This window comes from Myotis lucifugus, unplaced genomic scaffold (genome assembly GCF_000147115.1).
Source record: "Myotis lucifugus unplaced genomic scaffold, Myoluc2.0 scaffold_28, whole genome shotgun sequence".
Classification (NCBI taxonomy): Eukaryota; Metazoa; Chordata; class Mammalia; order Chiroptera; family Vespertilionidae; genus Myotis; species Myotis lucifugus.
In genome coordinates this window covers 3,088,153-3,112,027 of record NW_005871076.1, presented here as the reverse complement: position 1 = coordinate 3,112,027, position 23,875 = coordinate 3,088,153, and the positions used below count along the sequence as shown (strand labels likewise).

Here is a 23,875-nt window from a genome sequence, read left to right as displayed (position 1 = left end):
GGGTGACATTCTGATGTCTACGGATGTAACCAGTGTGCAGACAAAAGGCCCACAGCTGATTGGTTTGAGATAGGCTTCCAGCTAGGCTAGAGAGACTTAAAAAATGGAAACTTCCCAGCTGCCCACCTCCCAGAAAAAGGAAATATAACATTTCCTCTGTGCTTCCAAGTCGTAGTCCCTTTATTCCCAGTATGTTTTTAATCTAGTACTCTCACAAGAATCCTTTGTATTTGTACAATGCTCAAGAACCCACTGTACTTTGTCAAGTTGTCATTCATACTGGGATGTGGTGGAAGAGCAGTGACTGGAGAAAGAATGACAAGTTGGAGTTAGGGTTTAGTCACATAGGATGTAGACATTGACTCTAAACTTCACTTCTAAGCAAGTTGAAAAACATGTATTTTCATTTCCTATGAAAATAATACGAAATCATTGTAGAATATGAAGGAAATATAGCAGTGATTCTCAAAAAAAAACAATGAAAATCATCTATAATACCACCCCCAGAAATGCTTCCGTCTTGCCTTTTTTTATGTCTTATATGTATTTTGTCAATGTCAATATGTATTTTGACTTAATTGGCATTATACTGAATATACTTGTTTCCAGGCATCTTGTCATGTCTGAAAAATTATTTATAAATACCATTTGTGATGGTTGTTTATTATTCCATTATAGAATTATATCCCAGTTTGTTGAACCAGTTGCTATCATTGGACTTGAATGTCCTTTCCAGACTTTTGACATCATGAGTAACAGCAGCCTGAGCATCCTTGTTGCTCACTTTTACGTATCACAGATAATTTCCTGTGGGTGGGTCCTGCCATGTGGACGGGAGAGAGCTGTTTCTACGGAGGGTCCTGTGTACATGGTGTGGATTAGCGTGCTGACACACTGGCTGTGGAAGCCTCGATCAGAGTGGACCTCCCTATGCTTCCATTTCCTTTTCTGTAAAATGTTGTGAGGATTAAAGTTCAGCACAGTATCTGACATGTTAGCTAGTAAGTGCCTAGTTCCTATTGGTTCTTGCCCTTCTCATTGTCTGGCCATGCCAGTTAGTCCCTCACATGAGAAGAGAAAGCTCACTGATTGGCAGTTATTGTTTAGCACAGGGGTCAGCTTTTTCAGTTAAGAGCAGTGATTTTGAACTCTACTGTTGTAGCATGAAAGCAGGCATAGACAACATGGCAACAAATGAGTGTGGTGTTTATTAGTAAAACTTTATTTACAAGCCAGGCAATGGTGAATTTGGCCCGCAGACTATAGTTTTTTAAACCTTAGCTTAATACAAGGATATATTTTTAAAAATTATTCTACGATGGCAGGAAGTTATGGCAGGAAGCATGAAAGTGGTATGTGAATGGTTGCTATTTGCAGAAATGCTGTTCACAGCTGAGTTTACAATTGTGCAAACAGGCTTAGAGTTTCAGGTAGCACAGTCGAGAAGCAGTGGGGCTGATGGTCAAACCAGAGTCTGCCTGATGGCCCAAGTCACCCCCTCTCCCTCCCTTTCTCAATATGCGTGAGATCTTGGCTCTGTTCTACCATCCTGTCATCATGTAGCCAACCCACAGGGGCTGGAAGGAGTTTTGTCATCAGCCTCCAACACCTAACCCACTAGGCTCTTTGCGGTTGAGGGGCCACCCCATATTCCACCCAGTGAGCCTCGTCATTTGAACCATCAGTGGCTCCTCACACACCAGGCCCGACCCTGGGAAAGTCACATGTTTCAGTGACTTTCCAGCTTCCCTGGTGCAGAACCGTGACATGGCCCTCTGCCCTCCCGCAGGCATTCGGCAGCTCAACCAAAGCGGCTTTACATGTTGTTTCTGTTACGTGTGCTCACCACTCTTTTGGCCCTCAGTCAGATCAAACTCCCAACGGTGTTCTATCAAGGTATTCTGGTTTCATGAGGATGCGCACGAGATGGAGGACCAGGAGAGGAGACAGGGAGCTCTGTGCGCTCGCTGCCCCGCCTCTGATGTGTACATTCTCTTCATCTCTGTGCCTCAGCTTCCCTTGATCTGTAAAACAGAAAAAGATAATCCATCTTGGAGATTGCAGGGAAAGGCACGATGGAATTGCATGGGTCACTGTGTCCTTTCAAAGGTTCTAAAAGCCCAACAGTCTCATGATAGCAGCAGAGGACCAAAAAAGAGGATTTTCTTTTTCCTTTCGCTTCCAGTCAACCTTCAGCCTTTTGCTGTTAGAACGTCCACAGCTGAGAGGCAGGAGGAGGCAGTCACTGGTAACCAGGACGCCTGTGGGATCAGAGCCATCCCGTGGCTGCCAGGTCTCCACTGGCCGGTGGCTTATAAATAGAACATTTCCCCTTTTAAACCTGAGAAGGATGGATGGCATGATGGGCATGGCGACCTGGCCTCCTGTGCGCTGGCCCACGAGGCAGTCAGCTGAGGGCACCTTCCCCTCCAGCTTTCCATCCTGGCCGCCAGGCTGAGAGAAGACAGGCGCTCACTCCCTGCCCTGCTTGCACTCCCTCCCAGTTGTCCCGCTCCCCCCTTGGCCCTTTCCTTTCTCCTTTCCCCTCCCTCTGTTGCATGGCAGGCTCCTGTGGCCACCACTTGCACCGCCTGAGCCATCCATCGTCAGGCGAGACCTAAGTGCTGACTTTCTGCACCTCGCTTTTCATTGTGACTTGTGTGTGCAACACAGTTTCTGTGGCTCACATTGAGCTCAAATTATATTTAGTTGAACAGTAATACCCAACTCGAGAACAGCCCCGACTGAGGGGTTGAGGCTAGCGAGAGAGGAAGATGATGGAGCAGGTTGTTTTCTCAGAGATTTTATTATTGGGGTTTCCAGCCCCAATAATATGACTGGCAGTGGTGCCCTTTGGACTCGCTTGGACAATCAGAAGCCTTGCTGCTTGTTCTAAATGACACTTCACAAATCCATCCTCTCTCTGAGCCAACTTTAGACTGACAGATGCAGCCAATGTGTGACTGTGCTGTGGCCTAATATTCCCCTTTCCCTTGGCAGTGTGGGCTCTGTCCCGACAGCCTGGCAGGTGTGAGCCGCCCCTTGGCAACCCCAGTCTAGGCTTCAGCCAAGCAACAGTGAGCAGGTCCCTGGCTGCATCTTTAACTCCTAAAGCTCAGTGCAAAGGTTCTCGAGGCAGAGACAGAAAGATTTCCCCCAATGCCACCAGGGGCAGGCTCTGCATTAATGTCTATTGAGCACAGACTATGTACTGGGCAATGTGCTCAGCATTTGACATACATTATGTCATTTGATCCTTATAAGGTAGGTAGCATTGTTGACCCATTTACAGATGAAAAAAATGGGCTTCATTCTGAGTGCAAGTGTGTGGTTACTTAAGATCATGCCTTCCCACCCTAATCAGTGTGTTCACATTCTGCATGCAGATTCAGCTCACATTCAGCATGCAGATTCAGCAGAGGTGGGCCCGTGCTGCTGCCCACAGTGCGGACAGTGTTGAGTGGTGTTAGTACACACCAGGGGTGGGTTCCCAGGCTCACAGCTTACTGAGTGTGTGGCCTTGGGAACTTAATTTCGCCAGGCCTCAGTTTATCTGTAAGAAGAGGATAGCTTTAGCACCTATGTCATTGGTTTATTGAGAGGATTAAATGGGATTAGGAAGGGAATCTTTAGTTCAGGGGTCTGGTATTCTAGGCAATCATTAAATGTTGTTCTCTACTGTTATTATTGTCAATGACATTGTCCAAAACCAGAGGCTATTTATATAGAATCATGACACGGGGCATTGGAGTGCCTTCACAGACATCTCCTTATTTGATTCTCACAAGGCCTGATCTTATCCACGAGGAGAAGGGTTGCAGAGCTCAGAGGCGAAGGATGCCTGTGTCACACAGCCACTCAATGGGGACTCCCAGGTGCCAATGTTAGGCCTCTGATCTTGAAGGTCCTCTCTTTCCCTGCCCTTTGCTGCCTCAGTGTTTGTTGTGACCAAAAAAATATCTAAACCATTCCTAGGTCAGGTGAGAGGACAGGGAGGTGAAGGCAGGAAAGAGACCTAGATGGTCAGAGGCAATTGGTTCTCAGCTTGACACTCTTCCACTCTCAGAAAGCTGGAGTTCTCTTTTTTATTGAGAAATCAGAGCACAGCCATCCAGGCCTCAAGGCAAAAAGGAATTGAGGCCACTGGACTGTAATTTATTCTCGTGATGTCCAGATCCCAGTTCGGGAGACAAATGGTCCTGATGAAGCTCTTTGGCGTTACTGTGGTGGGCATTAAGTATTGCTCTTTCCCGGCTGTCCTGATTCAGAATTTTAAGGTGGACTGGGAGGCTGCAGGTGTAAAAGCCCACAAGGACACACTCCATACCCTGCAAGCTGATCTGCAGCCCTCAGCCTGTACTGCGCAAGAACCCAGACACTGCCACTCTGGCTGCCTGCGTATTGCCAAGAACCGTAACACTTTACAGCTGTCCTAGAGCCTCCCTTGACTCAGGCTGAGAGCTGGCAGATTTGTTCCAGGCCCAGCAGGGATTTCATCTCCTTTCCTGCTACCTATTTTACTTTGTCTACTCTGTGTCCCTCTCGGCTTATTTTTCTCTGTGTGTGTCTGTGGAAAAAGAAGATAGGTGCCTGTGTATGTGGTAGGCTAGGGAAGAAAATTTGATTGACAGTGTTCATGCTTAGAGGCCCGGGGATGAATGAGATCCCTGCCAGACCTGTTTGTCTTGTGCTTCTCACCGCAGGGCCCTGTGCAGCCAGCTGCTCCCCATCCAAGACTCCTGGAGTGTGGGGACTTCTTTACCTATTGGTTTCTCGTGTCTCAGCTGGTGAAAATGTAGATTGTATTTGTTCCTTCATTCAGGAAATATTTATTGAAACTACAGTAATGAACAAGGAAAATAAAGTCCCTGCTGTCATGGAGTTATACTATTGAGAAAAACTGACAACAAGCAGTAAGCATGTAAACAAAGGTTATACTTTCAGGTGGAGAAAAGTGCAATGAAGAATGAAGAGCAAAGGGATAGAGAGTGAGAGGGAAGGACTAGCTGGAGCAGAGAAGGCCTCCCTGAAGAGGTGACATTTGAGGAGAAATCTGAACAGAGGGAGGGGGAGGGCGGCATGTCAGGAGCTGGCAGATGAGCATTACTAGTACAGGGACCAGCACGTGCAAAGGCCCTGAGGTGGAGGAAATGAACTAGCTGTGTTATAGAAATATCAGAGAGGACCATTATGACTGGATTGGAGGAAGCCAGAGGGACAGTGGTCAGGTAGGCTAGGACTAGCCCCTGTGAGGCCATGGTCAAGGGTAAGATTGTGTTCTGAATGTCATGAGAAGTCCCTAGAGAGTTGTGATCAGGCAAGTGACATAAGCCAGTGTATATTTTTAAAAGATGACTGGCTGCTGGTAGAGAATAAACTGTTGGGGGCAAAAGTCAAAACAGTTGAGAGGCTATTTATTGTAATAGTCCAAACAAAAGGTGATGGTGGCTTGGATCAAGGTATCAGCAATGGAGGTGGTGAGAAGTAGTTGGATTCTAGATGCGTTTTTAAGTTATTACTGATGGGACTGGCTAGTGGATTGGATGTGGGATGTTGAGAAAGCAGGGAGTTAAGGGTGTCTGCATTGAAATAGGACAGCTTGCTAGTAGTACCCTCGTACCTTATCTTCTCATCCAGGTTGAATGTAGTGCCTGGTCTGGAACAAGTTAGGACAGGAGCTCCCAAATGTTTTATTTATGTATCATCTTTATGAATTTTTTACATATACCACCTGTATTATTATTTATTTACTATTTTTCTTTATATCAATTCACCCTTTTTAAGCCTAAATTTATTTTAAAAGAAATATATCATGTTATGTGTGATAATCCAGTAAGTTTCCAATATTCATTAAAGTAAGTGTACAACTATTATAAATATTTCTTTGTGAACCACTTGGAACCATTTGATATACTACCAGTGGCACAAGCCGACATTACATAATGAGATAATAGCACTGGTTGAATTGTTATTAGATGGAGAATGTGATATAGATATTAGCAACTGATTAATAGTCATCAGTCATTACCGTTCATCTTTAGTGATAACATTTTAATTGCTTTGTATATAGTGCAGTGCTACCTGAAGTGTGATTCTCACACTTACTGAAGCATAACACCTGGGAGGACACCCAGAATGTGATGTGCAATAAGCATGCCCCCTCCTTCTCTGGTCTGCTGGATTTGAGGACTGCTACTGGAGTAGAAAGTGCAGAATCTAGAAAATGTGATCCCCAGCCCCTGTCCCTTACTGTGCAGCCATCTGAATTTTGGCAGAAGAGTAAGGAAGTAGAAGAGGATGAGCTAAGAAGTCAGCAGGAGCTAGAATCCTGGTTCCACCACTCTCTAATGCCATCATCTTGCAGAAGTTCCTTAACCTTGTTGGAGGTGAGGTTTCCTGCCTACAAAATAGGGAGGGGGAGAAGGGTAGGATGCGTTTAAGTGCTTAGCCCAGAGCAGCACAGTCTGCTTAGTGAGTTATCATTGTTGTTACCACTTAACATCATGGGCCTGGCTTTTCTCATTATCCAAACCTAACAGATATATTGGGAAAATCAAATAAGCTATAATTTATTCTATAAATGGTAATGTATTATCCTTCATTATACTCATTAGTGTAGAAACACAGCAAGAAGTTATTAGTAAGAATGGTAACAATATTTACCCCCTGGGATTATTGTAAGGATAACATGGATTTGAGTATGACAAGTTTTTTTATCAACTGGACAGTTCGAGTCAAGTATTAGGAAGTAATAACATATTGGTAATACTGGCAATGGCCATTTATTAAATACCAAATAAGTCACAGTTGCTGTATATTTCATTTGATCCTTGCAACGCCTAGATGTGTTATCCCCACTATACAGGTGAGGAAGGGAGTCTCCGGGAGGTGAAGCACCTTGCCTAAGATCACACCCAGTCCGAGAGTAGCAGAGACAGGATTCTATCTGATCCTGCCTGTTTTTAAAGCTTATTGTTCTCTTTCCAAGACATATCATTTGTGTCTGTGTGATTTCAGTTAATAGTAACGTGAGTTCATATCCCCCGAATACATACTGGTCTGAGAGCACAGTATGCAGGCATTGGAGTTGGATGGAGCACAGGGTCTTGGGGAGCTGATCCAGGATTAAAAATCAGCTATGGGGAATCCCCAAAGTAGAGAATTTACACCGGGACAATGCAGAACCAATCGGCCAACTTTCCTGGGCCCCACTGGAAATTTCTGAAGGCTCAGTACAGTTTCCTAGGGGCCCTGGTCAGGGAGTCCTAGCAACTCTGGGGTTCCACATAATTGAGAATGTGCACTCTGGGTGTGTGAGCCAATTGGAAATCTGTTCTCCAGGTGGATTTCATATTTATTTCCATGTGGGTGTTTTTCTTCATGGCTTTTAATGGCACTGAAATTGATTAAATTCAGAAGGAGCAAGGCAGGCCAGACTCTAAAGAGCAAATCACATTGGGAAATTGAGCAAATTTCTGTGGTGAGAACAGGCCCCTGGAGCTGTCCATAAAACGTCCATATAATGGTGGCCTGCTCGCAGTAACTCTAGACACTCCCATATCCATCCTGTTAACTATAGGGCAGCAACTACCCTTACCTCTCAGTTCTCATGTTTTTATGCAAATATGCAGCACTTCCAGCAAATTCCATTTCTCCCATAAAAAATTTAAAAATAATTTTTTTTAAAATCAAAGAAAAATTGAATAAGTTTCCTGGGGGAAAATTTCAGGCTGGGAAAAACCTGTTGAATACCAGCTTCAGAAAAGTGGTAATCCATTCTACTGGGTGTTGAGACTAATTCAGTCGATGAGCATCTCTGCTTTGCAAAGGATTTGTCTCCTGAAGGTCTGGTAGAATTCCCGGGGGGGCCTGTAACCTTGGGGTGTGTCCACAGACCATGTGTCCATCAGGCAGCCTATGGTATGGAAAGCCCCCTTCTGTTCAAACTGTATTTGGCCACTTCTTGCCTAATTTCTTGGTGTTCTGAGTACTGAGGGTTGGGGTAGGGCAACAGTAGGTCAGCGGTTTTCAGAAAAGGGGCTCCTGGACCTGAAGAGTGAGATCTGTTGGGTAGACTAAGCTCTAGGGGAGAATGCCCTTGTTTTCTAGGGCCTTCCTCAACCTTTAGGGCCATCCAACTATTTAGATGACCCTGTTACTGTGACGAGGAGGAACCCCCACCCCTACCCCTCGCCAGCCCAAGGTTCATGCCACCACATACAACTCGGTGATGATAATGCCTTGATGAACAAGCAGAGGATTTCTAAAAGTTCCAGGAAAACCTAAACTTGGTTTTGTCTCTTCTGTCTCATGTCTTGGCTTGCACAGCTTTTGCTTTTCCTTTCTCTTGAACTCATTTTTGGGGCTGTACTGCTCGGTGGTAGTACCTCTTTTTATTGATACAGGAAGGAAGGAAGGAAGGAAGGAAGGAAGGAAGGAAGGAAGGAAGGAAATGGTTAGATCAGGGCATTCATTTCTTTATTTAACCATAGCTTCCACACAAAAGATGAAAAAGCTGAGGGTCAGAAACTTCAATAACTCACCTACTCTCAGAGGGTTGATATCAGTTGGAATCTGAAAGGTCGTTTTTGACCACACCACACTGCCCCTCAGCATCTCTCCCCACGGTCAGTCACCATTTGCCTGTCCATGCACCCAGAATGAAAAATTACACAAAATGAAAAATGGGATGCTTCTTCTTCCTGTCCAACAATGTAGTAAACCGTGAAAGACAGAGATATAGTACCGAATAAAATAAAGATGTAACGCACCATTGCCTTCATGGATGCATACCTTGTTTGGTAGACATTTTTTTGTAGGATTATACAATTCAATGTAAGCTTGCAATTGTGCTGTGTACTTTGATGGACAGGTTGATGGTGCTGTATCCTAGTGTGTGATGGGGCATTAACCTAGATAGAAAGGTCAGGAAGGCTTTTTTTGAGGAATTGATACTTAGGGGAGACCTGAGAATTCAGTTACTTGGGTCAAGAGGCTTCCAGGTGAAATTCAGAGCTTGTGCTGGGGAGAAAGTGTGGCCAGTTGGATTCTCTGGACAAAAGTCAGTGAGGTTGGGATGCTGAGATCTAGGGGAGAGGCATCAGACAAGGCTGGAGAGGCAGACTGGGGCTAGACTACAAGGGTCCTGAGGGTCATGTTAAGGATTCGGGTTATCCTCCCAAGAGCAGTGGGGTGCCATAGAGAGATTTTAAACAGGGAAGTGCCATGGTCTGATTGTGTCAAGATCATGGGGGCTACACTGTGGAGGACAGATGGGAGGAAGCCAGAAAAGATGTAAAAAAACCAGTCAGGAGGTCATTGAAGCCATCCTGGTAACAGATGATGGAAGCCAGGACTGGAGTGGTGGTGGTGAAGATGGAAAGAACTAGACAAAATTGAGAGACACCCAGAGGTAAAATTGAGGGTCTTGGTGGTCATTGGATATGAGAGGTAACAAAGACGGGGGTGCTAAGGGCTATGCTCACGGTTTTATTGTAGTTCTCACCCTCTACCATCACCTACACATTTCTTTGTTGTTGTTGTTTTTTAATCCTCACCTGAGGACATTTTTTCCATTCATTTCTAGAGAGAGTGGAAGGGGAGGGAGAAGAGAGAGAGATGGGATGGAGGAAGTGGAAGAGGAGGAGAAAGTGATGGGGAGAGAGAGAGAGACATCAATGTGGGAGAGACACATTGATTGGTTGCCTCCTGCACGAGGGCACCTAGACCGGGGCTGGGGATGGAACCTGCCACCCAGGTACGTGCCCTTAACTGGGAATTGAACCCAAGACACTCTGGTGCTTGGGCCAATGCTCTAACTACTGCGACACCAGCCAGGGCCACACCTCATTTTTTTAAAGGTGTAAAGAACCAGGAAAAGTGTCTCAAGTGAGGTACCATGAGGTACTAGAAGCTGCAGAACATGGCAGTGGTGTTTATGCTAAAAGCCATCTCTACCTGGGCCATCAGCCTCCTTCCTTTAGATAAGAAAATAATTTAAGTTTTTGTAAACAGCAAAATAGTCATTTTCTGGATTTAACCTGTCTCTCTAGTCTCAGAGTTCTTACCCTAGACCAGTGGTCGGCAAACTGCGGCTCGTGAGCCACATGCGGCTCTTTGGCCCCTTGAGTGTGGCCACGAAGTTTCAATCGCACTGTACCTGCGCGCCCGCATGTGGTATTTTGTGGAAGAGCCACACTCAAGGGGCTGCAGTTTGCCGACCACTGCCCTAGACCAGCAGTTCTCAACCTGTGGGTCGCGACCCCTTTGGCGGTCGAACAACCCTTTCACAGGGGTCGCCTAAGACCATCCTGCATATCAGATATTTACATCACAATTCATAACAGTAGCAACATTACAGTTATGAAGTAGCAACAAAAATAATTTTATGGTTGAGTCACAACATGAGGAACTGTATTTAAAGGGCCAGAAGGTTGAGAACCACTGCCCTAGACATATAGCACAAACCCCAGTAGTCTGGCCAGCATCCTCCTCCCACTTGTGCCCTAAGGCTCTCCTGTTGACTGAGGGTCAGCCCACTTCTCCAGGATTCTCATGTTCTCCATAGAACTTTGGAAAATAGGTTTGTGTGACCTGGGCCCTTTCCTTTCTTTAAAAGGATACAAAGAAACAAGGCTTCAAAAGTTGAAATGAAAGTTAAGAGGATGACACGTTTCTAACTTGGCGGGTCAACCTGGGTATTTGGTGCAAGCGCTCTGAATAGTCATTATATGGCAGCTGTTTGGGTTGCCCTGTGCGTAAACCTAGGCAGAGCTGACTCTGAGGCTGAGGATGAAAGATAAGCCTTGACCGTAAGACAGTGGATGTCAGGCGGGCGTAGGAGTCACAGTTCCTGCAACAACTCATCGCAAGTCAAATTAAGGGAATAATGCAAGTCTAGTAGATATTTAATGAGAGATTATTTCTAGAGATTATAAGGATACAGAAATTGCAAATAAATCCCTGACCTTTCCTGAGCCTTGGCTCAGTGAAAGAGCTGAATCACCTGCTTGAGGGGATTAAGAAGAACCGCTTCCATCTGTCAGGCCGCTCAGACTTTTTCTGTCATTAGCAACTGTTCGGCGGTGATCCTGTCCTAAACCTTTTAGTGGGAACTCGATTTTCAGAGTAGATCTCAATTAACTTAGATTAGGAACCTGCTAGGCAGAGATCAGGACGAATGATCTGCTAATGTATGCACTGTAGTCCCTATCATATTAGTGGTACTCGGGACACGTTAAATAAAGCAGTTGTTAATCATTTGTAACCTAATCATGACGTCAGCAGGAAACTGGGGTTGATGAGAGTAGAAGTCAAACCTGTGAGAGAGTAATAGGCACAGATGGAGAGACAGAGATGCAGGGAAGTGTGGGGCCGCAGGCAGTTATGTACCTTATAGCAGTTCCAGCTTAGAGAGCTAGAGCGATGGAGGCAAAGTTGTACTTCATGAGTTTCTTGTTGGGCACAGTGGTTTGACATGCATTCCATTTTTAATACATTTTTATTTGTTTATAACTGCAATAATTATCAGCACTATGCAACATTATAGGCCAACAGAGCTCTTAATGTTTGACTTTGCAATATGTAAGCAATATATACATTGAATACTAATATATACCAATGAATACTACATTACCTGCATAATGTGTAAGGCCTTTATGTTTAACATCTGTGTAAGATTATTTAAAGAAGGAGTTTGCTGGTTTAGAACAAATTGGAGAACTTCTGATGCTGGGAAAATCAAAGGATGAACATTTACTCAGATTTCGGGGGGCCTTGCTTTGCCGATTTCCAAAAGAAGTAATTGTAGTTAATGTAGGTTAGTGGAATTTAATTTTTTGGCAATGTACTTGGAAGGTTCTATTGTATTCTTTTCCATTACCTGTTACTTACCGAGGAAAGAATCTTGCTTCCTACAGTTCCACATGAAAAGACTCAGGGACTAATTTGCCTCTGTAAGGCTCTGTCTAGCTCTGTCATTTCTTCAGCTACTCGTGCTGATGGCTTTTTGAGTACGTATCTTCTTGCGACTAGGCTCATCACTGCCAGCTACCAGGTTATTTCTAATTTTCAAAACTTTAGTCAGTGTTCATGGGGTAAGGAAACAAAATAATCATTTTTCTGAACAGAAGTTCATCGATGCCGTGTTCACAAACCTACTCTTAAAACATCCAAGTTTGGAATCAGCCTTAGCTGCTCACAGAACACTATGCAAAATGACAGTTCTCTCCCAGACTTCTATGGCTCTCATCCCTATGCAAGGATCCTCTTAAGAACCTCTCAAAGGAAGAACTAAAAGGCTTCAACTGACTGTTGAGTCAGTTATGAACATTTTGGAAACCTCAAGTATAAAAAGTAATTTCCCCTCTGACAAATACATTCTAGTAGGCTCTGTTCTAACTACTGTAAAAAAGAAAAACCTCCCCTGCACCCGAAAGGATGCCCAGGATCCTTAGTCATCAGGGAAATGAAGTCAAAGCCACAATGAGGTACCACTTCACACCCACTAGAATGGCTATAATAAAAAAGACAATAACAAATGTTGGCAAGGAGTGGAGAAATTGGAACCCTCATTCATTGCCGGTGGGATTGTAAAATGGTGCAGTGCTTTAGAAAGCAGTTTGGCAGTTTCTCAAAAAAGTTAAGCATAGAGTCACCATACAACCCAGCAATTTCACTCCTAGGCATATACTGAAGAGAAATGAAAGTATGCCCACACAGAGACTTGTACACAGATGTTCCTAGCAGCATTTATTCATAATAGCCCAAAGGGGAAGCAGCAGCTGATGAATGGATACATGAAATTTGGTCTATCTAGACCAGGGGTGGGCAAACTTTTTGACTCGAGGGCCACAATGGGTTCTTAAACTGGACCGGAGGGCCGGAACAAAAGCATGGATGGAGTGTTTGTGTGAACTAATATAAATTCAAAGTAAACATCATTACATAAAAGGGTACGGTCTTTTTTTTTTTAGTTTTATTCATTTCAAACGGGCCGGATCCGGCCCGCGGGCCGTAGTTTGCCCACGGCTGATCTAGACAATAGAATAGTATTTATAATAATAAAAGCGTAATATGCTAATTAGACCAGATGTCCTTCCAGATGTCCTTCCTTCCGGATAAAGCCACAGCAGGGTGGAGACAGTGGCAGAGGGCCCTGGCCAGGGTGTTGGGTGGTTGTTGCGGCAGAGGTGGCAGAGGCCCCTGGCGGTAGGGGCTGGGGCCAAGGCCCTTGCACGAATTTCATGCATCAGGCCTCTAGTTTCGTCATTAAAAGAATGAAGTATTGATGTTACAGCAGAGACAAATCTTGAAAATAAATATTAAATGAAAGAAGCTAGACACAGAAGACCCACATATAGTATGATTCCAGTTACATAACATGTACAGAATAGGAAAATCTAGAGACAGAAAATATATTAGTGGTTTCTAGGGGCAGGAATAAGAGGGAAATAGAGAGTGACTGCTAATGTGTATGAGTTTTCTGTAGGGGGCAATGAAAATGTTATAGAATTAGATAGTGGTGATTGATAACTTTATTAATATGCTAGAAATTAATGAATTGTGGGTGAACTCTGTGATATGTGAATTATATTTCAATGAAGCTATTTTAAAAAATCTTCCCCAAGGTTCCAATAGTTATTTGGCCTGTGTATTGTAATTTGTTATTAAGTTTAGGAAATGTCCATGGCATGAGTTAATTGAGTTTCACTTGGAAAAATAATTTTGATCTGGCTTCCAGCTTCCAGTCAGAAAGCCCAATATAACACAATTTGCAAAGTAAAGACTTGGTTAATACTAGAAAAAGCAAGGGATTGGCTTAGTAGGCTTTTTACAGCTTTAAGGGAATGTAAGAGCAATGGTTTTGTATGCCAGTTGGTCTCCAGGTAGAAAAGCACTCTTTTCCTCCTTTTCTAGTACTATACTTACTATCCTAGAGACAAAGTGTGTCTATAATAAGTACCACTAAGCACCAAGCATACATGTAAGAACAAGAGCTATTTCCCTTTGGGAAGAGAAGTTTTGGGAAATTAGCATTCCTTTCTAGTTTGATTTGGAGACTTCTCAGTGATTTTTTTAAAAAGGATTTTTATCTTCATTGGATCTAAGTTTACTCATAGACATTAAGAATTGGAGAAAGATTCCATTTGGATTAGATCCAAGATGAGTTCCAGTTCTCTCAGTGCTCAGAGTGTACAAGTTTATTTCTTGCCCTGGGATGATGACGAATCTTTTATAAATACTCACCTTCCTACCTTCTGCCATTTCCCTCTCTATTCTGAACATTCATTTGTAGAATGTTTTGTCCTGATATCCTAAGGAGGTCAAAGATGAACCCATTCTTAAAAATGACCACACACATCTTATTACTGGGTAACCAGCATGTGGGGATGAATTTTGGTGGGTTTCCAGCTTCGTTGTCAGGGTGGGAATTAGTTCTGTGCTGTGGAAAACGTTGCTAACTGTTGATCATCTGTTTTCTGAGTGACATTAGTGGGTTTGGGAGCAGATGGAAAACACGGTCACCACCTATTGAGTTACCACACAGAGCACACAGAGGCTGACTCTACTTATTATTGCCTTAGTTCTTCTGCCTCAGGTGGCTTCTCTGTTCTCGGCTGTTTTAATTTTCTTCTGGGTCATTTTTTTCTCCTTCTAGTAACCTGAGCAGTTTATTTCTCTCTTTAACTCAGGGTCACATTTAAGGCAGTTGATCATACGGGTTCTGGGGTGAGTCTCCCACATATTAGACCTGCAACTTTGGTCAAGATACCTAGCTTTTGCCAAATCTCAGTTTCTTCATCTGTAATATGAGGCTAATGATAGGATCAGCCTAAAGGACTTGCTGGGAAGAAAATGAAATAATCTATGTCAATCACTTCTCCAACATTTATGCTTTTTGAAGGAGACCAACAAACAGTCCTCCAGCTCCTGATATTAACCAAACAATTTAAAGGATGCCTCGTTATTCCTTTGGTATAGTGCTCATCACTGTATGCTACAGTTTCTTCAACTATACATTGATGATACTAGATAACCTTGCAGAGTTACTGTGAAAATTAAATGAGATAATATACACAAAATACTTAGAACTGTACCCAGCATGTGGTATGCTCTCAGTGAATAACAGCTTTAAAAAAAATTATTCCCATGCCTTTTGTGGGAAAAATTAAAAGGATATGTGGCCACACCATGGGACTTAGTCATCTTGGGTTGGTCATGCCTTGTCCTAAGGTTGGTTTGCATGGCCAGCAACGTGAACTCTGTTCTCTTCCTCTTTCAGCTGCACAGTTGGACAGCATTGGCTTCAGCATAATCAAGAAATGCATCCACGCTGTGGAAACCAGAGGTAAGTAGTTCAGCAGATGGCATTGTTCTCAGCGAAGGTCACACATCTGGGGAGGTGTCAGACCTGAGACCTGCTACCTGCTGATTTCCGATTTTAAGTGACTCATGAACCCCCAAGTCCCATGGCCAGTGGGTTTCTATGAGTTGTGTTGCCCTGAAGCAAAGACTCTCAACCAATTTGGTGTCATTGACGTCTTTGATCTGGAGAAAGCTTTAAATGCATACATATCAAATACTTGGGATTAAAAGGAAACCAACTACTGAAGTTCAATTATTAAAGTACTAATAGTATGTGTTGAGCTGCAATAATACGTGTTTCTTTGTTAACACTGTAAATAAGTTAAAGTGGTGGGTTGACAAGTTGCTCCATTTAGAAATATTTCAAGGTGTCTATAACAATTGTAATATGTTATGAAAACATCTATGACTTCTGACCAAATTGCAGGTACTGTTAAATCTACTGTAATTTGTTGCTTATATTATAATGGAAGGGAAATGCTTAATTTTCAGTTAGAAGTTAGTGAAAATAAAGCTGTTATTGTGTTCCTCAGTTCATAGACACCCTGAATTCCGTAGTGGACCTCTTAATGTCCATGGACCCCGGGTTAAGAACCTACTCTGGGTAGCTTGTTGCTGGGGACCATGCAGGCAGAAAGAAATGTCCAGGCTCCTAGGTTCCTGCAGTGGCACTGTGGTCAGCCCTGCCTATCACACATTGAAGTTTCCTGGGTCCAGAGGAACAGGGTTTTGAGATCAGGGAAGTTGTTTCATCCCAATGGTCTCCATCCCCTCTTCTGAGGTGGCCACAAAGGTGATTCCTTGGTTCTAACAGTTTGGAGCTTTGAGTGCATTGGTCTGTTGAGTCCCTTACAAAAGCTGATAACTGTCTTCCCACTAGGCTTGATATGAGCCATTGTCAAAGTTGTGCATCTTATTTTTTCTACAGCCTCTCAACCCACCAGACCTTTTTATTTGTTTGGAAGAAGTTCTACCACTTAAAGCAGGAGCCATAATTCTTGCCAGTTGAGAAATATAGGCATCTTCATAAAGGCTATAAAGCATTGAGTAGAGGGAGAGAAAAAAAATTAACCTTAAAAGCCTGTACTTCTATGTATCCAGTCAAAAAGTCTTTTATCCAACTTAGTTATTTTAATACTAGAGGCCCGGTGCACAAAAATTTATGCACTCAGGGAGGGCGGGGTCCCTCAGCCCGGCCTGTGCCCTCTCACAGTCTGGGACCCCTCAGGGGATGTCCACCTGCTGGCTTAGGCCCGCTCCCCGGGGGATTGGGCCTAAGCTGGCAGACATCCCTCTGGCAGCCCGGGAGCCCTCGGGGGATGTCCACTTGCCAGCAGGGAGCAGGCCTAAGCTGCAGTCTGACATCCTTAGTGCTGCTGAGGAGGCGGGAGAGGCTCCCGCCACCACCGCTGTACTGGCAGCCGTCAGCCTGACTTGTGACTGAGCAGAGCTCCCCCTCTGGGAGTGCACTGACCACCAGGGGGCAGCTCCTGCATTGAGCATCTGCCCCCTGGTGGTTAGTATGTGTCATAGTGACCAGTCATTCCCAGTTGTTCTGCTGTTAGGGTCAATTTGCATATTACCTTTTTATTATATAGGATAGAGGCCTGGTGCATGGGTGGGGGCTGGCTGGTTTGCCCTTAAGGGTGTCCTGGATCAGGGTGGGGGTCCCACTAGGGTGGCTGGTCAGCCTGGGTGAGGGGCTGAGGGCCGTTTTCAGGCTGGCCATGGCCACGGGCTGGAAGCAGATATCTGGGATTTATTTATCTTCTGTAATTGAAACTTTGTAGCCTTGAGCGGAGCTCAGGGCCAACAGGGCAGGTGGGAAGCTTGGCTTCCTCCATCGCCGGGGGCAACCTAAGCCTCCTGCTCGCTCCAGCTCCGTGGCCGCTGCCATCTTAGTTGAGTTAATTTGAATATTCTCTCCTGATTGGCTGGTAGGCGTGGCTGGTGGGTATATGGTCAATTTGCATGTTTCTCTTTTATTAGATTAGATGTACTAACATTTTAAAATGTTTGCTTATTTCTACTATACCTTTCTTCAATAAAGAATTAAGGCAGTTTGCAAGGATAATCCTATATAATAAAGAGGTATTATGCAAATTGACTGCCACACCCTCACACAAAATGGCTGCCCCCATGTGGTCACAAGATGGCCGCCACAAGATGGCCTGCAGGGGAGGGCAGTTGGGGGTGACCAGGTCTGCAGGGGAGGGCAGTTGGGGGGTACCAGGCCTGCAGGGGAGGGCATTTGGGGGCAACCAGGCCTGGAGGGAGGGCAGTTAGGGGCGATCAGGCCCGTAGGGGAGCAGTTAGGCGTCGATCAGGCCGGCAGGGTAATGGTTATGGGCTGATCAGGCTGGCAGGCAGAAGCGGTTAGGGACAATCAGGCAGGCAGGCAGGCAAGCGGTTGGGAGCCAGCAGTCCTGAATTGTGAGAGGGACCCCTGAGGGGTCCCAGATTGGAGAGGGTGCAGGCTGGGCTGAGGGACCCTCCCCCCCCCCCCCCCCCCGGCACGAATTTTGTGCACTGGGCCTCTAGTGTAAAATATAACCAGAGAATATAAAGTGACATTTTTGGGAGTGGATCTTGAGGAAATAAGGACATGGGTCAGGTTGAGTTATAAGGATGTTTACAGAAAGGTGTTGTTAAGGTTAAAAATCAGAAACTGGCCAAATGTCTCAAAATTTGGTTAAATCAACAGTGCTACTTTCATGCAATAAAAAACTCTGGATCACTAAAAATGCAGTGGAAATATATTTATTGACACCCAAGGTTTTGGTTATATGTAGTAAGTGAAAAGTGCAGGTTCTAAAACAGCCTGCCAAGCATGAACCCATTCTGGGGGTGGCGGGGAGAGGGGAGAGTCGTGCCTACCCAGCTATCTTTATGTTGTCAGTGAGTCTCTCTGCTGTTTTTGCCTTCTTCTTTTGATTTATCTGTTTTCCACAACTGCAGTTTCTAAGTTTTTAAAAGTAGGTATAACTAAGATAATTTTTCAACAGGCATTTTGAAATCTTTTTATTTAACCAGTTAATTGCCACAATATTTTGAATTTAATTTATAAAGGTCCACCGCTTGCGTCTGTAGACACTTATGGCATACAAATGGTTAAAAATAAAAGAATCAGATATAAGAGCTCCAGGGTTAATAAAAGTAGAGGCATAAATGTGGAGCCAAAAGTGAGTTCAAAACAGAACCCCCCTCCTCTCTGCTCCCCAGGCACCTTCATATACTTGCCTGCGGTGGGCCACCTGTCTGCTGCTCAGTTTTCAGCAGCCAGAACAAAGAGAGAAACCTAATCATTTAAAACCCTTCACAGAGAGTGTGATAAATGCATACCCATAGCTCAGGAGGATGACTCTTTCTGATGTGAAGCCAGAAAATATACAGGATAAGTGGTGAGGAAGAGGAGGGTCACCAACTGGATTGGTCTTTTAGCTTCTGCTTCCGAAAATGATGTTTTAACTTCTGAGAAAGTTTTCATTTAGCACCAAGAGGACATAAAGACAGTGAGTTAAAAGCCATTTTTATATAAATGCATGAAGGAAGTGGCTATTTCCTTACTGCAGTGCATGTATGTACATACATATTTGTGGTGACCAGGGATGACCAGACCTCCCATGCTCTCTGGGGTTCATTAATCATTGCCCAATGGGAGTCGGGATTGTGTCAAATTCCAGGAAAGCACAAGGACAAAAGAAAGAGATAACACTTCAGAAAGGAGAAGCCCTTCAGGCCACCCCATCTCTGAATAATGGTTCTGCTACTGAGTAACCTGGGGCCCATTCCTTAGTTTTTGACCAGCGTCTCCTAGCCATGAACCATGCGGGATCATGCCATGCTTTTATAGATCTGTTTTAGCTGTGGAGGCCCCTCATTCCAGACCACTTGCTTTTATTCATGAGTTCCATTTCTAGATAGGTGTTGTAGAATCAGCATTTTCCCACATTTCTTTCAGGAAATTTTGTTTTGACTCCAAAGTAGTGGCTCTATCAGAGTATAATTCACTGTATTATTCATTCTATTCTATCACGTATCATATACTGATCTGGGTGCTGGGGATACAATGGTGAGGAAGACAGAATCACTGTACTATGAGTTTACATTGTAGGTGGGGGGAGAAAGATAGACAAGAAACCCAATAAAGATAATTTTAGATATTAACTGCTATAAAGAAAAAAAAAAACAGGGCCAATAGTGTTGGTATGGGATGCATTAAAGAGGTTGTGTTTAAGCTGAGACCTGAATGATGGAAAAATCTAGGAAAGGAGGGTTGCAGGTGGAGAAAAGGCTGTGACTGGGGGCCTGAGCTTGATTTGCTAGAGTAACAGGAAGGCTGGTGTGGCTGGAGCGGAGTGGAATGGTTGATGCTAGGGTCAGGGATAGGCCTGAGCTCAATCATGTAGGACCTTGTAGGCACAGTAAGGTTTGATTGTGATCTAAATGCAATGGGAAGCTACTGGAAGGTTTATAAGAAAAGACATGGTTTGAACTGATTTACGTTTTGAGAAGTTCTCTTTGGCTAGTGGGTGAAAATGGACCTCGGGATAAAACAGGAAGTGGGAGAAAGGTATCAAATATGATGGGCCTAGGACTAACAGGAGAAAAGTCATTTTACATCACTTGGTCTGAATTGTCCCCTTTGGTAAATGATACAGTGGTGATCTCATCTTTGTATTTATGTGAACAAAGTACTGAGGTGGGTTAGTTTTGGGTTCTTTGTTTGGGTGTTTGAAGGTAAACCCCTTCTAGTTCAGTTGCACATTTCCTTGGGTTGAATGAAGGTGGTCCTTTTTTTATTATATAATGAATATTTACATTACAAAAGAATGGGTTTTCTAATTTCTCAGTCTTGGCAAACATTCTCCAAAATTAAAAATGTCTTTGCCTTACAGCTCAATATTTTCATTCTCTCTGTGAAAATAAATTGTGAAGTATGAATTTTTTATCATGTCATTTTTGGCTTTCTAAATTAAAAAATTGGTTAACTTATGATCTATTTAAAAGTATATATTTTGCATCTTTCAAAACTCTTCAGATGCTGCTTTTGGCAACAGAAGAAAAAGGTTCCTTTCCCCTCTGATGACTGAACTAACATGAGGGCTGAAGTGTGCAGCACACCCGTGAAATCCTAGACAGCTGTACCAATCTCACTCCTTCACTAAGAGCAGAGCTGAGTGACAGGGGACTTTAATTAGAGAGGCTTTTAGAAGGAACGAGAAAATGAAAACAGTGCTTTTGGCTGGGTTGGCTTGACTTGTGTTTTGATGTACCTCTAATTAAATCATCCCTGTTTCTCTTCTCAGGTATTAATGAGCAGGGGCTCTACCGAATCGTGGGGGTCAATTCCAGAGTGCAGAAGTTGCTGAGTGTCCTGATGGGTGAGTGCAGCTCTGGCTCTGCCAGACAGGCCCCTGAAAAGTCACCAGGTCCCTGAATATGGACAGCCCATAGGGAAGGAATCAGGTTGTTCCAAGAGGTAACTCCCAGAAATAAGCTGCCTCCCTCACCGTTGTCATGGCTGCGGGAATCATTGGAAGGGGTAGTGAGTGGGACTAGACGAAAAAAAATGGCAGGTCCAAGGCACCACACCCTCTCTGTTTGTAGACTTGGCCGCTGCCAGTCCCAGTGGCACTAGGTGGCTCATGTGACCACCACACCCTACTCTGTCTTTAATAGCTCATGACTCCCTCTGTCCTGTTTGGAGACAGGCATTTAGTGGGGCACACCCAGGGCCTGAGGAAAGATATCCCTCTAGTCTACAAAGGACCTCTGGTCTCATGTTCCCTGTTAAAGAGAAGGGGTCATGTGGTGCCCAGATAAAATGTATATAAGCAGATAGTTCTGATTCTCTTTGCTTGTAGATTTCAGCCTAGTCTCTCATTTGAGCAGCAGAACCTCTTTTGCAGCTGGCCCATATAAATATAAAGCTACTATCTCAGAATGTGCAATGTTCGAATCAAAAACCCATGAGCCAATGAGCCAAATTTGCCTAGGCTGCAGATTTCCTGTATTTTTAGATATGAATGCACCAGCCTCAGTGAGTCACATGGACCTAAATGGCAAACAGATCAGATTGCACCCATCAGTGGCTGTTTTTCATCCCCATGGAGGCCCAGCCATGCGCCTGGAGAGATGGACTGTCACTCAGGGGCCCTGCTCAGGGTTCTGGGCAGGGGCACTTCTCTTGTTAGTATTTGACATTTCATTTGCCATTCCAGTTTCTGAAAATAGTTTTCGTACGTAAAGAATTCTCCTCTCTCATGTTGACGAGAACAACTCTCTACCTCTTTTCCAGAGAGCTCCTTGCTTCTTGTAGGCAAAATTCTACTATATTGCTAGTCACAATGAGATCTTTTACTATGATTATTTTAAGGTACTCCTTGGGAATCTGTTTTTGGTTCAGATTTGGGATATGGTTAGTTTATTTTTAAAAATTAACTGTTTATTTTGAGATAATTATAGATTCACATGCAGTTGTAAGAAATAATTTAGAGAAACCCTGTGTGCCTTTACCCACTTTCCGCCAATAGTAACAACTTGCGGGGCTGTAGTGCAGTATCACAACCAGGATATTGATCCAGTTGAGATGCAGAGCAGTTCCATCACCATGAGGAGCCATTGTGATGCCCTTTCATGGCAATACCCATCTGCCTCACCCTCATCTCACCCCCATGCTTAACACCTGGCAACCACTGATCTGCTCTCCATTTCTGTAATGATGTCATTTCATGATAATCATATAAATGGAATCATATAATACGTAATCTTTTGGGATTGGCTTTTTTTCAATCAGCATAATTCCTTTCAGATTTATATCAATAGGTGTTGTTTTTTTTTAAATTGCTGAGTAGTATTCCATTATATAGATACACCACAGTTTGTTTAACCATTCACTTGATGAAGGACATCTGGGTTGTTTCCCATCTGGGGAAATGTCAAATAAAGCTGCTATAAAACATTCGTATACAGGTTTTTATATGAACATTAATTTGTTTCAGTGGGATAAATGCCCAAGAATACAATTACTAGGTTGTATGGTGATAATGTTAACTTTCAAAAAATTCTAATGTAAGGCAGAATTAAGAGTCTAACAGCCGTGGGCAAACTACGGCCCGCGGGCCGGATCCGGCCAGTTTGAAATGAATAAAACTATAAAAAAAAAAAGACCGTACCCTTTTATGTAATGATGTTTACTTTGAATTTATATTAGTTCACACAAACACTCCATCCATGCTTTTGTTCCGGACCTCCGGTCCAGTTTAAGAACCCATTGTGGCCCTCGAGTCAAAAAGTTTGCCCACCCCTGGTCTAACAGGTATCAGTCCTCTGTCTTTCATTTGTGAGCAGTGCTGCAAACAGTTTTGGAGCTTCTGCTCTTGGAAGCAGATGGTCAAGTGCTAGGGATGAAACTGTAGAAAGAGTCATTCCTTGTCTGCAAAGTGTCCAGTAGGAGGGAGATATGCATCCATGTGAAAACTATGGTGTAAAATACGATCCTGCTGCCTAATATGAGCTGGGTCTGGAAGACTCAGTAGTGAAGGAGAGAATAAAAGAATAATTCAGAATCAGGAAGTATGAGCAATGGCATAGGGGCAGAAATCAGGGTCTGTGGTGGCTATACCAGAGAGTAATGATTTTATTATTTTAATATTGGAAGTACTCAGGCTGGACAGGAATGTTAAAGCTGAAAAGCTGAGATGGCCCCTTTTGCTGAAGAACTTGAATACTTTGCTAAGGAGTTTGTTTTCTCTGTAGGAAATAAGATGTTAAAAGTTTCTAAGTAATGGAGTTGTGTGTGTTAGGACTTTATTACACACAAAAGTGTCAAGAAGGCAATTCAGAATAGTTTAAAGGGAAAATAAAAGGCATTTATTTGCTCACATAGTTGGTAAGGCCAATATGGCAGTAGGGTCTGGTGGTTCCAGTGATATCTTTACATTTGTGGGAGCCCTTCCTACTCATTTCTCTGGCTTTCATTATCTGTGACCTCTGCTTGTCTTGGTATTGGCTGTTTTCATCATTGGAATGTTCCAGATAGTCCTGTCTCAGCAGTCCTTGGAGCTTACATCACTGAGAAGGGCGTGTCTTTTTTGACAGTATTGGCAGAAGGTCCCAGGGCGGACTTTGATCAGTATAGGGCCAGTCTGTCACATGATTCATTTCACAATCTCAGACGAGTCACATGACCTGCAGCAGATGGATCCAGATGGCCTGGATCCTGTGCCTATTTCTGGTGGTCCTGAGTTACCTCTGTGAGGGTGGTAGAAGGATAGGCTGGGTAGGGGGTTAGTCCACAGGACCTTGTGGACTGAGCAGGATTACTAACAGAATTATGGAGGAGTGCTTTCCTGAAATGGCTGGTGGGTGATAGCAAAAGTATTTTTGACACAGGTGTTAACTAGATCAGATGCTGATTGAAGAGGGTAACACTGGCAGCAATATGGAGCATATATTTGATCATGGAAAGACCTGGAGGAAGAAGACAGTTGCAACATAGTAGGCA

At 43.8% G+C, this 23,875-nt stretch overlaps 1 protein-coding gene across 1 annotated transcript in view; it reads left to right on the top strand.

Annotated features, from left to right (window-relative positions):
- The window catches only part of ARHGAP26 (Rho GTPase activating protein 26), a 406,595-nt gene that overhangs the window by 207,780 nt on the left and 174,940 nt on the right, over positions 1–23,875 (top strand). The window contains 2 exon segments of the mRNA XM_006086413.2: positions 15,284–15,349; positions 20,676–20,750. Coding sequence (XP_006086475.1) covers positions 15,284–15,349; positions 20,676–20,750 — 141 coding nt within the window.